The following is a 15,250-nucleotide window of genomic DNA, read 5'->3' on the forward strand; positions in this document are numbered from 1 at the left end:
TTCAAGTAACTTTTGAGTTTTTATGGTTGAAGAAGTCACTTTTAAAAAAAGCTGATTCAGGGGCGCCTGGGTGGCTCAGTCGGTTAAGCATCCGACTTCGGCTCAGGTCACGATCTCGCGGTCCCATGAGTTCGAGCCCCGTGTCGGGCTCTGTGCTGACTGCTCAGAGCCTGGAGCCTGTTTCAGATTCTGTGTCTCCCTCTCTCTTTGACCCTCCCCCGTTCATGCTCTGTCTGTCACTGTCTCAAAAATAAATAAACGTTAAAAAAAAAAAATTAAAAAAAGCTGATTCATTTCCCTTATTTGGAAAACTAGAACCTGTGTACTTTATAGGACTGTTGAATTGAATAAGGTAATCTATGTAAAGAAACTAGCATAGTGCATAACCCATAGTAACAACAAAAATGTTCACTTATAATGTATCCTAAAACTGCCTCTTTAATTCTGTTATAATTGAACTGAATACAACAGTATTTTTTCATTCATTTTTTTTAAATAATTTTTTAAAATGTTTATTTATTTATTTTTGAGAGAGACAGACAGACAGACAGACAATGCAAGTGGGGGAGGAGCAGAGAGAGGGAGACGCAGAATCCAAAACAGGGGCAGGCTGTCAGCAGAGAACCCTACATGGGCTTGATCTCATGAACCATGAGATTGTGACCTGATCTGATATCAAAAGTTGGACATTTAACCAACTGAGCTACCCAGGTGCCTTTCATTCATATTCTTAAGATTGATAATTTCACTTTTAAAGAAAATGTTTATTGTAAAAGACATTTGTTTTGGTCCATTCATTGTATGTAAAAAAAAAAAAATAGAGAAGATTGTTTGGGCTATGTAAAGGTACTTTGCCATCAAATCTCTAAATCCTCACATTTGGGGAAGTGACTGCAGGCCTGAAGTCTGCCTGACATGAAAGTTCTCATTAACGACCCTGCTTGGTGCAAGGCATCCTACAGATGGAAGAAACCACTCACGGGCAAACAGCACGGAGAACACACTAAAATAAAAATTATCTGACATCTCAAACTGAGGCAACAGCAGGGTGATCCATCAACAACAGCCAGTGTCTGCCCCACAGGCAAATGAACTGCCGTCCACAGCTAAAGAGGTATCTCTGAACGTGTCACCAAGAAGCTATGCAACCAGATGATTTCTCAGTGGAGAAAACACTTGAGCTTTGGAGAGAAAAAGAACTGGGACGAGTGCTGCCTACATTACCATGTATACAGTACAGGTGCTCTATGTGGTCAATTGGGCTACAAAAGAAATCAGTATCAAAAAGTTCAAAGAAGATAAAAGTAGGCTGGAGCCAAAGCAATCTGAAATATCTAGCAGAAGGAATTACACTCTATTATGGAGGAAAGTCTGATAAATTAACCTCGAGACTTTTGAACAAAAAGAATCACAATTCTTGGTGTAAAGAACGATTTTAAAATGTTAACACAGAGCAGTGATAAGAAGGCCTTTGCATTTCATTGACTGGTAAAACCTAAAATGTGTGTGTATGTGTTTATGGTTGGGGAGGGAAGACTAACAGGTTTTCTAATTTTTTAGTTTGCAAATGTGAGGATGATAGTGGCAGGGGAACAAAGGGAGTCTCCTGCTATCTACTTGATTCATCAAATAAAAGGATGTTTTAATGGCAAACAAAGAAAAATAGAGAAAATTAATAAAACCATACATTAGTTCTTTGAAAAGATCAACAAAATTGACAAACCTTTAGCTTGACTGACTCAAAATACTTTTCAAATATAGAGAAGACTAAATTAATTATAATCAAGAATGATAAATGGGATGTTACCATCTACTTCACAGGGAAAAAAGAAAAGTATTAGAAGAGAACACTATGAACAGTGGTATGCCATCCAATTAGAACACTAAGATGCAATGAAAACACTCCTAGAAAAGTCATAAGTCACTGAAACCGACCAAGAAGAAATAGAAATCTGAATAGGCCTAAAGAGATTGAATTCTAAAACCTCCCACAAATAAAAGTCCAGGCCCAGTGGACTTTATTGGTGAATTCTACCAAACATTTAAAGAAGAGTTAACGACAATCCTTCACAAATTCTTGCCCCAAAAGGAGAGAATACTTTCCAACTCATTCTGTTGGAAACCACAACACTAGCAAAACAGCTATCTACTACCTTTATAAAATAACTGATATTTTAACATCAAACAAAGAAAACAAAGCATATTATTGCAGAACGGTCCTTGTTTAGAAAGGGTGTTTGCATTAACATACATGTAACTCATATTTTTAGAAACATTTATACTGTCCTTATTTTGCTTATTTTTCTATAGATTTGTGAAAATTTCACTATAAAGAGCCAAAACCAATCACTAATCAGTTAATATAGCAACAATCACCATTATGTATTTTTTGAAAAGTGTAATTAATTATTGCTATAAATAGGAATTAAACAGAAATTATACACAGGAACATTCACTGTAATACTTTCTTATGTAAAAGGTCACTACCGGAGAACATGCTGACAATTTCATTCCATAGAGACTTTGATGACAATCTTTCAAAAAACTGAATTAAAAAAAACAAAGTCACTAAATAAAAAAATGAATATATTTTTGAAAGCAAGCATATAAAAATACATGGACTAAGGGACCTTTGTTGCTATCAAGGAAGAAAAATAACAAAAACAAGGGACATAATGCTGCTGCTCACTGCCTTTGTGTTTTGTTTCAATGGTATCAGGGTGGCCAGGTCAAAAGAGCTGTTCCTTATCACCTGCAGTGGGGTCCCAACCCTTGAGGATCCTTGAGGGGTACGGGTATGTATCACGGCAGACCCAGGCAACTGCTCTCAGCCTGCTCTCAGGCTCCCAAGAGTGGACAGGCAGGAACTCCAAGTGGGGCAGTTTCAACCCACTGCATAGTGGGGAAGCATTCTACAAAACCCATTCCCCCAGTTCTTCTACCTAGCAGGAAGAAATACTAGGTCAGACAGCAAGACACCACCCAGAATGTGATCCCACTCATGAGCACAGTCACTGTGCATTAAAATATGGTTACCCCCTTGGGGTGCCTGGGTGGCTCAACTGGTTAAGCGTCTGACTTCAGCTCAGGTCATGCTCTCACATTCAGGGAGTTCAAGCCCTGCGTCAGGCCCTGTGCTGACAGCCCAGAGCCTGGAGCCTGCTTCAGATTCTGTGTCTCCCTCTCTCTCTGTCCCTCCCCTGCTCATGCTCTGTCTCTCTCTGTCTCAAAAATAAATAAAAACATTAAAAAAAAATTTAAAATATGGTTACCCAATCTTGCTCCCTCATTTAGGGTTTATAAACTCTTCTCTCTTTGGTCTACTCCACCAGTTGGCAGTAAACTCTGGGTTTGGCCCTGGATGGACAAAGGTCCCTTAAGTCTCATGCCCCTTTGATCTATATCATTTTATCAGAGTTCTCTGAATTTAGGCTTCTGAATCAGCACACATTATAATAAAAATGTACTGCTTCCTTTTTCCATTGTTCCCTATGTATGTATCTTGTGGACTTCACCAGAAGGTGAGGTTGTGGGCCAAAGCAAAATCCAGATAGCTCTCTTTTACTTTTTTCCCTCAAATTGTGTACTGGCTCCTCAATTCCACTGTAAGACATAAAAATCACTTGTTCTATGTGCATGTGTGAGGGGAAGAGATGACCTCAGTTTATAGTTTGCTATTTAGTATACTATAATAGCTGCCAGGTGGAAGGGGTACCTTTGACAGATGTTAATAGCATTCTAATGTTACCTACCATATCTCTTTGCTTTATTATTTCCCTTCCCAATTCATCTGAACCTTTTTTCCTTTTCATTTACCCATACCTTAAGTCTAACAACCAAACCTGATGGAATCTTTATAACTTGTTTTTCTTTGCACATGGCATACATCCTAGGGTTTATCAGAATCCACAAGCCTCTTGTATGATTCTGCCTCAACAAGAACCTCAGGAACTTTGATTCAGACTTAGCTTGGGGAAGATCACCTACTTTCCTTCTCATCTTTGAAATTTGGTGGTTAGAGGCAGAACAGGTTTCTCACATCACACTTAGAACCAAAGTGTCATTAGGCCACCAAAGAACAGAATCCTTTAGAGGAAGAGTTTAATTAGTTTTAAGGTGGTCATAAGTTTAAAAACAAAGAATATATAAATTAGGAGAAAATAAGTAAAAACTTACTGTTATTGGTACATCTTTTGTTCCTGAATTTAATAAATGAAGGTTTAAAACTTTTGGTAGATCTGTTAAAATTGAAGAGAAGAAATATTTCTTTAACAGAACTGCTTTATGGCAAACTAGAATTTTACCTTATTAGATATCAGATTGAATCTATTCTAGAATGTGAAAAAGAACTATAATCACATTAATAAAAAGAATGTGATTCCACCTAACTCATAAATAGCAATCACCTTACTCACAAGGACACTGTATAAGAACTGTCCCCTCCTAAACAACCAGACCAAAAATCAGAACAAAACATATTTTTTTAGTGAAATTAGACATTATTACTAATCTTTTAGTTCTCTAGGAAAGCATAAGGAAGCAAATTAATAATGTTAAATTATCAGTGTGAAAAATCTAATTTTCAAAAAGGGGTCTCCAATTCTTAACAACCAACTTCTAATTACATATGGTCCATAGAAATCCCAAATTACAAGTATTTCTATTTTTTCCTTAATAAATCCTTTAACTTGAGCATTTTCAATTTTAGAATTTGAATTTTTTCTTTGACCATCTGGGACATAATTTAACATTATGCTATTATAATGCAACTGAGTAATCCATTTCTAAATAAAAATCCAGAAGTAAAGCTTCCCCCCCCCCCCTTTTATTTACTGTTAAAAAAAGGAGTAAGCATAACTGAATAGGTGAGAACTTGGATTTAAAAACTCAGAAACTACTTTGTGCCTCAATATTCCCTTAAGTTATCTTATGACGTTGCTTTCCCACCAGGTAAGCAATGGTAGCCCTCAAAGGAATGGGGTATTAACCTGTGAGGGCTTGAAGTTCCCCAAAGAAGGGTTCTATAAGATCATGCAACCCACTGACAAGTAATTTCAAAGCTGAGCTACAAAGGAGTTAAAAGTAGAGCCATTCAGCACTGAACAGAGGCATTTTTGTTTTTTAAAGACTTATAAAAATAGTCTCCCCCCCCCCACCTTTTTTTTTTTTTACCTTGTGTTCGTAGTGTACCAAAATCTAGCATTTCAGTTGAGGAATAAATTCCAGGAGCTTGGAAGACAGAAAAGTAAACCATTAGATTTTTCTTTGCCCAAAGTTAAGATGTATTGAATACAAAACAAATGCATTTACTGTTCCTCTGGTTTTCTACTAACCTGTTGTAACTTCTACCTCCACAGGAAGGATGATAAATTCTGTGCTGTCTGAAGCATTTGTCTTTATTCTGATGAAGGCGGTGTGATTATCTGCTTCCCTGGATGAAAAACTGGCTCTCATCACTCCCTTGGTTTCATAAGGAGGAATTTCCTGACAAGTTAACAGACCATAATGTAGCACAGCTTTTGTGATGGTGAAAAGCCACCATAGTTTTTTGAAGAAAACAACATTGACTGAGGATGCATTATTATTTTATATACCTACTAAGAAAAAAAAAACACAACACACTGCCATTTAAATGGATATATTCTATGGATTGTAACACATACTCCAATGTGAAGAATATTACAATGTGAAAGAAGCCCATCTTAGAACTGAGGAAGCATGATATGTAAAATTGAGCCAAGTGAAAGAAATAAAATTTTCAGTTGCAAAATTATCATTAAAAGATAGAATTAATCTATAAAACCAGTTATCTTTTAGTGTGATGCTTGGACATATAATTCAGTACTAAAATTCTCCACCAAATAGAGATGTCAGCATTGGAGGGAAATCCTTTTCTAGAAATCTACAGGATCTCTTTAAATAATAATCAAGAGAGCTTGGACTCTCTCTGTCCTTTCATTTAAAACCTAACACAACAAAGCTTCTCAGGCAAATCCACAGTTGACCAACTGCTTTCAATAAGTCTCTTAGCAAGGAAGATGGAAAAATTTTCAGGCCTGTAATGAGAGAACACTGACAAATACACTAGAGGGAAGATTCATTGGGGCAAAAAAAATTTTTTTTTTGAGATGGATTTCTTTTCCTGGTTTTACAACAATCTGGCTTGCTTGGGACCATCAGAATTTCTCTGCACATACCTTCTGGCATATTTAAGGAAATCCCTGTGTTTTAGAATTTATTATTCATCTCACTTACCTCTATTCTCTTAACTTTTTAGCCTCAAAGTAGGAAAGAAGTGATTGGAACCCTCCTGGGGCCACAAGAGATGCACCATCCACTTCCCCATCTCTAGGGAGCTGACTTGGTCTCTGGGCTTTTCTTATGTACACTGAAATGGGCTGAGGGTGAGGTCAAGGCCAATTGACTTTTATTTTTACTCTACGTTTGTAGGAAGAAGAATAACTTTATCTTTTCTTGCAGCCACTGGGACTATTAAAACATTATGCCATCTCTGCTACCATTCATTACAGTTCTTAACTAATTAGAAATATGAATTCTCTTATGTTTATTAGATACCAATTATAGTTCACAGTAAATTCTTAGCTCTTCTACGTAGAATTATAATACAAACTTAATAGCTTATAGTTAATTCTCTGAAGCATTGTTTTATATACTACTTCTCTCAAAGGCTTTTCAAACAATAACGTAATTTCAAGATAAAACATTTTTGTGAAAGGATATAAATGAACCATCCATTACATATTCCTATTTGCCAGTGTGTTTCTATATTTGGGGAGTTAACCAAATCCTGACAAATTTGTTTCTAATTGCTCAAGTGAACATCCTAAAAATGTCCCTTCTGCATCCCTTCCTTGGTTGAGACTGGTCAGAAGATAGAACAAGAGGCTACGTGTGTTTAACAGTTAGCAATTAATAAATAAATCTGATCTTCAGAACTCATTCATAGTGGTAAAGTCCGTTGTCTTCAATTATGGATAAACAATGATTAGAGTGCCCTCAGTATAAGAACTGTGTTTACTGTGCCTTTCCCCTCTTTGATTAAAGCTTGGCAAACAACATTTAAAGAAAAACTCTCCTAAGGCAGGAAACTTCACAAATCAGGTAGCTGCTACACATTCATTAATATTTGCTGGTATTCTCTAAGAAACAGGGGTTCTCTAAGCATTGACACAAACTAGTGTTAGTCAATAATATTAAAGGTGGATGTAGATCACCTAAGAATTTAAAATTTTCTATGTCGTCACAAGGGCTTGACTACATTCCCTCCGAAAACGTCATCTCTATCAACAATAAGTCTGAAAATTCAATTCTCTACCTCAAACATATAATGGATCCTTCCCAGAGGTTTTTTTTTTTTTTTTTTAAATCTTAGTATAAAAAGCACATTATAAATTGTTAGAGTCAGAGACAACTTTACCAATATAACTCTGTGGATAGTTGAAATCTCTTGCTTTCTACACAGTGGGTTAAAGCTCCCACCAATTTTGTTCACTGCTTTTTCCAAAAATTACTTATACTTTTCTCTCCCTGTATCATCCAATTTTCAAGAATATCTGATGTAAATTTAATATTAAGATATAATTAAGGGGGAGTCACCCACATTTATTCATGTGATAGGAAGTTAAACTATTTTCTGGTGTATTTGAGCAAGTAATCGAGAGAGAAATATGGCAGCACTCACCCACAGTTTTCTGGTGCCTCCTTGTTGACCTGTTGGGAGTTCTAGGTGAAGATCTCCTCCACTAGAGTACATTTCTACAACCTGTGATGAAAGGGGACATGATGGTTAAGCTCAAAATCATATTCTCAACGCAAGTGATTTGCCGTTATATAGAAATAAGTCTGACATCCTATGTCTTAGAAAAATTTAAAAATGTTTATAGATATAAAAGTAGGATAAGTCTCATGTCTTATCACTGGAGTCAGTGCTTCAGATGTGTGAGCACTGATGATTTTTTTTTTTTTTTACATTTATTTATTTTTGAAATACAGAGAGACAGGGTGCAAGTGGGGGAGTGGAAGAGAGACAGAGGGAGATACAGAATCCAAAGCAGGCTCCAGGCTCAGAGCTGTCAGCACAGAGCCCGATGCAGGGCTCAAACTCATTAACTATGAGATCATGACCCAAGCTGAAGCTGGATGCTTAACCAACTGAGTCATCCAGGCTCCCCAATGGTGATTAATTTTAATTAAAACAAGGTAAATTTAAAACATTAAAGTTAGAAACAGTATAGTTATTTCAGACACTGGATTAAAGAAAATCTATCCATAGAACACTTTTTATTTTCAAAGGAAAAATAGTTTATGGAAATTATCAAATTTTAGAAATATAAATTTTGTATTTCTTGTAGTTACACAAATGCTTCTTTATTCACACATTTATAACAAGCTTTAGCAGATCTAATAACCACTATAATTGTGAAATAGTGAAGAATATGTTATTCTGAGATATATGTAACATTTTTAAAGCACTATGACAATATCTGGTTTCTCTTGGTGGCAAAACCATAGGAACCATTAATAATACCTCTGTGGCTTGTATCTATACTCATGATTTTTAAAAACCATTTTGCTGAGGTATAACTGATATACAATAAACAACACATATTTCAACTGTACAACTTGATAAATTCTGACATACATATACAGGCGTGAAGCTACCACTGCAATTAAGACATTAAATATACCCATTATCTCCAAATTTTCTTCATGTCCCTTGCAATCTACCTGTCTCTCTCTGTCCCCCTATATCCTTAAGCAACCAATGAGCTGAGCTCAGCCACTCTAGATTAATTTGTATTTTCTAGAGCTTTATATGAATGGAATCATACAAGTATATACTCTTGTGTCAAGCTGCTTTAACTTGGTGTAATTATTTTGAGATTCATCATGTTGTTGTATGTATTAATAGTTCATTTCTTTTATTTTTATATATGTAATTTATTGTCAAATTGGTTTCCATACAACACCCAGTGCTCATCCCAACCGGTGCCCTCCAATGCCCATCAACCCACTTTCCCCTCTCCCCCACCCGCCATCAACCCTTAGTTTGTTCTCAGTATTTAAGAGTCTCTTATGGTTTGCTTCCTTCCCTCTCTGTAACTTTTTTTTCCCCCCTTCCCCTCCCCACTAGTCTTCTGTTAAGTTTCTCAGGATCCACATATGAGTGAAAACATATGGTATCTGTCTTTCTCTGCCTGACTTATTTCACTTAGCATAACACTCTCCAGTTCCTAAATGTCCATCAACTGACGAATGGATAAAGAAGATGTGGTTTATATATACAATGGAATATTACTTGGCAATGAGAAAGAATGAAATCTGGCCATTTGTAGCAACGTGGATGGAACTGGAGAGTTCATTTCTTTTCAATTTTATGGCTATGCCACAATTATTGATCCATTCACCTACTGATGGACATGTGGGTTGTTTCCAGTTTTTGGTCATTATGGATAAAGGTGCTATGAACACTGCATTGTATAAGTCTTTGTGTGAACATCTGCTTTCTTTTCTCTTGGGTAAATACCTAGGGATAGAATGGGTCATATGGCAGGAGACTTTCCTTTTTTCTTTTTAATTTTTAAAAATGTTTGTTTATTTTTGAGAGAGAGAGAGACACAGCATTAGCGGGCAAAGGGCAGAGAGAGATGGAGACACAGAATCCGAAGCAGGCTCTAAGCTCTGAGCTGTCAGCACTAGAGCCCAATGGAGGGCTCAAACTCACAAACAGCGAGATCATGACCTGAGCCAAGTTGGACGCTTAACCAACTGAGCCACCCAGGTCCTCCATTGGAGACTTTCCTTTCAAGGCAGGTAACCCTATCTCTTAAAAAGAAATAATATATTTAATTAAATTCAAATGTGGAGTGAAGTAAAAGAATGGGTGGAAAACCTTCACTTGTTTTATCACATAAGTCCTTCAGGAATACATAAGAAAGGAGAATGCAGGAAAAACAGCAATGCTTTAGTATGAACTTAAAGGTTTTGCGTGTTATGTTGTTAGAGTAATGCATTTAGCAAAAACTAACGAGCTAAGATTTTCTAAGTATTATTACCTGCCTTTTTTTTTTTTTTAACGTTTATTTATTTTTGAGACAGAGAGAGACAGAGCATGAACGGGGGAGGGTCAGAGAGAGGGAGACACAGAATCTGAAACAGGCTCCAGGCTCTGAGCTGTCAGCACAGAGCCCGACGCGGGGCTCGAACTCATGGACCGTGAGATCATGACCTGAGCGGAAGTTGGAAGCTTAACCGACTGAGCCACCCAGGGGCCCCTATTACCTGCCTTTTGATTTAGTACAGTGTTCCCCTATGGTCCCAGTTGTATTGACAGTAATACCATCTTTTTTTTTTTTTTAATGTTTATTTATTTTTGAGAGAGAGTGAAAGCATGCGAGCAGGGAAGGGGCAGAGAGAGGGAGACAAAGATCCAAAGCAGGCTCTGTGCTAGCAGTGGAGAACCTGATGCGGGGCTTGAACTCATGAACTGTGAGATCATGACCTGAGCCAAAGTTGGACGCTTAACTGACAGAGACACTCAGGTACCCCAATAGTAATACCATCTTAACTGATGGAATGACTGTAGAATCTTTTCTGAAAAAACCAGACGACATCACATATTATTCATTTCAACTTCCAAGGTATTAAGGAAACAAGCCTAACAATGTGTGGAAACAGAAGATTAAAGGGTAGACTACTGATTATCGGGAAAGGAATAAGGAAATGGGTACAGAAAAAGACTACATTATAAAATTCAAAGGAAAGATCACATTAAAATTAGGAATGTGACATATCACTGATTTTAAGTCCAGTGCTATTTATTCTAATTTAATAAAGTGTAGAAAAAAAACAAAGGCAAAATATAGAGAATATAGTTCGTGTAAAAAAATTTTTTTTGCAAAGAGTGTTTATTTTTGTGTGTCCACATATATGTGTACAAGTGCCCTGAATGAGGTCTGATCTGGTGCACCAAGATCATATGAGTAGTATCTATGAGGAGGGTCTGGGACTGGAGCTGAGCTAACACAACAGTTACCAGATACCTGGAGTTATTTACATTTAAAATTACAGAAATAAAAGAAAATAAATGTTCAGTTTCTTAGCCACCCCTAGGCACAAATTCAACTGCTCATTAGCCACGTGTGGCTAGTGGCTGCTGGACAGAGCAGATACAGACACACCACCGAAGAAAGTTCTAGTGGACAGCACTGGATTAAAAAAGTAGAAGTTCAAGGGGAGTTTTGCTTTACATGTTTGAGTTGTTAACATTTTTTTTTTTCAGTGAGAACATACTAATGGGTCTGTGTTTTATACAAAATAAACAAATCACATACAATTTCCTGTTTACAGTATTTTCTTAAGTTTAAGGATAAGACTAATGGCACAGTATAACTTATTGTAGAACCATCAGGTTAAGAGTGCCTTCCAGATAAATCATCTATACTTGTGAGGCACTGGGGTGGCTCAGCTGGTTAAGCATCCAACTTTAGCTCAGGTTCATGATATTTTCGAATTCCTAAGTTCAAGCCCCACATCGGGCTCTGTGCTGACAGTGTGGAGCCTGCTTCAGATCCTTTGTTTCCCTCTCTCTCTGCCCCCTCCCTGCCTGTGTGCTCTCTCTCTCTCTCTCCTCTCAAAAATAAATAAACATTAAAAAAAATAATCTATATTTTTTCTAAGAGGACAGCTTTGGTCTTTCCATTGCTCTCCTGCATGCTGGTGAAAAGTCCAGTGTGGCATACATTCTTGAATTAAAATACTATAACTAGAAAAAGCCTAGATGAACATCATCAACAACAAAAATAAGTTGACCAAAAACAGTCAAGGAAAGAAAGCAGCAGGAATTTATTTATGAGGTTTCTATATAATTTCTGATAAAAGTTTGCCAAAACAGAGAAAATACATTATTATCTAAATTTAGCAAAAGGATAAGAGACTGTTAAAAACTGAGAACAAACTGAGGGTTGATGGGGGGTGGGAGGGAGGGCAGGGTGGGTGATGGGTATTGAGGAGGGCACCTTTTGGGATGAGCACTGGGTGTTGTATGGAAACCAATTTGACAGTAAATTTCATATATTAAAAAAAAAAAAAGAAATTGTGGTTTATATACACAATGGAGTACTACATGGCAATGACAAAGAATGAAATATGGCCCTTTGTAGCAACATGGATGGAACTGGAGAGTGTGATGCTAAGTGAAATAAGCCATACAGAGAAAGACAGATACCATATGGTTTCACTCTTATGTGATCCTGAGAAACTTAACAGAAACCCATGGGGGAGGGGAAGGAAAAAAAAAAAAGAGGTTAGAGTGGGAGAGAGCCAAAGCATAAGAGACTGTTAAAAACTGAGAACAAACTGAGGTTTGATGGGGGGGGGGGGGGGGGGGAGGGGAGGGTGGGTGATGGGTATTGAGGAGGGCACCTTTTGGGATGAGCACTGGGTGTTGTATGGAAACCAATTTGACAATAAACTTCATATATTGAAAAAAAAAATAAATTTAGCAAAAGGATATAAATGATTGAGTGATGAAGAGGAAATACAAATACTTTTCACTTGTAAAAACAGGACACAAGAGACTTTTCTTCTCTTGTAATGAAAATATCTAGCTAAAAATAATTCAAATTTGGGTAGAGTATTTTTATTAGTAGTTATGCTCACCTAATTGTTAGCCAAACGTTGGGAAGAAACCTCTTTTTTGCTACCTTAGCATATAATTTCACAATTCAGGCTCTAAAAATCTCATTTTTTTCTCTTCTACATTTTCTTTTTCATTGTTCATGAACATTTCTACCGGGGGTTCTGGGATGACAAGAATCAGTTTGGTTGTCAAAGCTCTGTAGCTTACTACAATATGTAGTATTTTCCCTCCTCCTGTTATGTTCAAGCTGCTGTTAAGGCCTGCAGTACTGGTCCTAAAGAACTTTGGGGAGGCTGGGTGTGGATATTATAAACTATTCCAGAAAGCATCCACATCTCCTTTCAACCAGACAACGCAACTAGAACCTACAGTGGCAGCAAATGTCACATAGTTGGAAGTCTCTTGGGATGTACGGTGGGGATTTTAGGAAACACATAAAGGAGTGACACTTGCCACTCTGACTATAAAAGAGACCAGGAACTAGTGAGGAGAGATGTCAAATTTGAAAACAATCAGTACCTAACAGATTGAGCAAAATTAGGAGTTGGATCATCTCATCTCATCTCATCTCATCTCATCTCATCTCATCTCATCTTTAGAGAGAGCAGGGGAGGGGTACAGAGAAAGAGAAAGAGAGAGACAGAGAGGGAGAGAATCTTAAGCAGACTCCATGCTCAGCGTGGAGCCCAATACTAGGCTCAATCCCATGACCTTGGGTTTGTCGCCTGGTTGGAAATTGAGAGTAGGATGCTCAGCTGACTGAGCCACCCAGGCATCCCAGGAGTTGGACTTTTTAAACAAAAAATAAGTTTGCTTTTAATCGTGATTCTATATTTACCCTTCCTCAGACTTTAACTTCCAGGCTGCCATCACCCAAAACTTATTACCAAAAATAAGTATGAACTGTTTTAAAAATTTACGTTACATCAGAAAAGCAATGGCCTTGTGTAGTTGAAAACTCTTAAGTTAAATGCAGACCTGCTAAACTGTAACACCAGAGAAACCACAGTTGTTTAAAAAGTGGTTCCAAAAAGTCAATACCTGGACTATTGTAATCGAAAATTCTGACCACAGCAAGTTGCATTAAAAGAATAACCACTCTTTGATACATCTATAAAATCCCATTATTTTAAATAGTCTTGCAAACTGTAACAAACTGAGATTTCATGGTAAGCATTAATTTCCACCAAAATGTAACTCATTCAATATCATCAACATAAACTCACCTGTAAAGGCTCACTGTGAGGATTGTGTATATTTATTATAGGTGAGAAACTGCTGTTCACAGGGACTCTGGCCCCAAGGAATGGCCTCAGTCGATATGGATTTGGAACTCCAACACCAAACACCTATTTTAAAGGAGAAAAAAATGCAATCTGGGTTAAACTCCAACACCAAATACCTATTTTAAAGGAGAAAAAAATGCAATCTGGGTTGCTTTCATAACTAACATTTTTATAGTTATAACTGATTGATCTAGGGAAAACTGATGTGTCTTATTTAGATGGAAAAATCTTGACTACCTTTAAAAAGAATACACATGTGGTTTCTATCCTTGATTTGGCTATATATTTGATTTACTACATATATGTGTATTTGGAATTATTTCTATAATATATTGGAAATTAAAATGATAGCAGTCCTTCATGAGCTCACAGAATAGACAAAAGAAGGCAACAGGGAATCAAAAGATTTCCTTATTCCAACCATGAGAAGAAGATGGATCTAGGGCTCAAACAATTTCTCAAATCCAGCTCCAGGTCATTCCCACATGAGAAAGCAAGGTCCTGGGTTGACTAAACAGAGTGAGCCCATCATTCAAATGACAAATATTTCTTTTTTTTTTTTTAATTTTTTTTTCAACGTTTTTTAATTTATTTTTGGGACAGAGAGAGACAGAGCATGAACGGGGGAGGGGCAGAGAGAGAGGGAGACACAGAATCGGAAACAGGCTCCAGGCTCCGAGCCATCAGCCCAGAGCCTGACGCGGGGCTCGAACTCACGGACCGCGAGATCGTGACCTGACTGAAGTCGGACGCTTAACCGACTGCGCCACCCAGGCGCCCCTCAAATGACAAATATTTCTTAAGTGCCTATGATTTGCTAGGCACAAATATATATAGTGTGAATGATTCAATAGTAAACAAGATAGATAATGTGCCTGCCCTCATGCAACTTACATTCCAGTATGAGGGGCACACTAGATAACAATAAAAAAGTTTTTAAAAAATGGTAATGTGATATAGAATAACTGGCTGGGGTGAGGCTGGGATATTCTTTTAGGGAGCATGGTCAAGGTCATCTTCTCTGGAGAAGTGATTATGAGCTGATGCAAGATGAGAACAAACCAGCACTGAGAGTGTATTTGGGTGAGGGGAAGTATACAAAGGAAACAAGGCAGGAAAGGGGTTAACTTGAAGATCAGGAATAAGATGAGAAGCATGGTCAAATGGGATGGAATAGAAGGAACATATGGGAGTCAGAACCTCAGAGCCTTGTTGGCCTTGGTCACAAATTTACATTTTGCTCGGAAAGCAATAGGACGACATAAAGATTTCCATGGGGAAGTTGACTAGATGTGATTTATGT

The 15,250-nt window shown here is 37.3% G+C and overlaps 1 protein-coding gene across 2 annotated transcripts in view; it reads right to left on the minus strand.

Moving 5' to 3' along the window:
• The window catches only part of TMEM131 (transmembrane protein 131), a 239,272-nt gene that overhangs the window by 68,828 nt on the left and 155,194 nt on the right, over positions 1 to 15,250 (minus strand). The window contains exons 7-11 of one of the 2 annotated variants that reach the window (XM_058684342.1): positions 13,888 to 14,010; positions 7,703 to 7,783; positions 5,334 to 5,484; positions 5,173 to 5,229; positions 4,177 to 4,238 (exon numbers count right to left, since the gene is read on the minus strand). In XM_058684342.1, the coding sequence (XP_058540325.1) occupies positions 4,177 to 4,238; positions 5,173 to 5,229; positions 5,334 to 5,484; positions 7,703 to 7,783; positions 13,888 to 14,010 (474 nt within the window). Of the gene's footprint in view, positions 1 to 4,176; positions 4,239 to 5,172; positions 5,230 to 5,333; positions 5,485 to 6,255; positions 6,612 to 7,702; positions 7,784 to 13,887; positions 14,011 to 15,250 lie in introns of those variants that run through there. The other variant, XM_058684343.1, reaches the window with a different exon arrangement.

Source organism: Neofelis nebulosa, chromosome 9 (genome assembly GCF_028018385.1).
Source record: "Neofelis nebulosa isolate mNeoNeb1 chromosome 9, mNeoNeb1.pri, whole genome shotgun sequence".
NCBI lineage: Eukaryota > Metazoa > Chordata > Mammalia > Carnivora > Felidae > Neofelis > Neofelis nebulosa.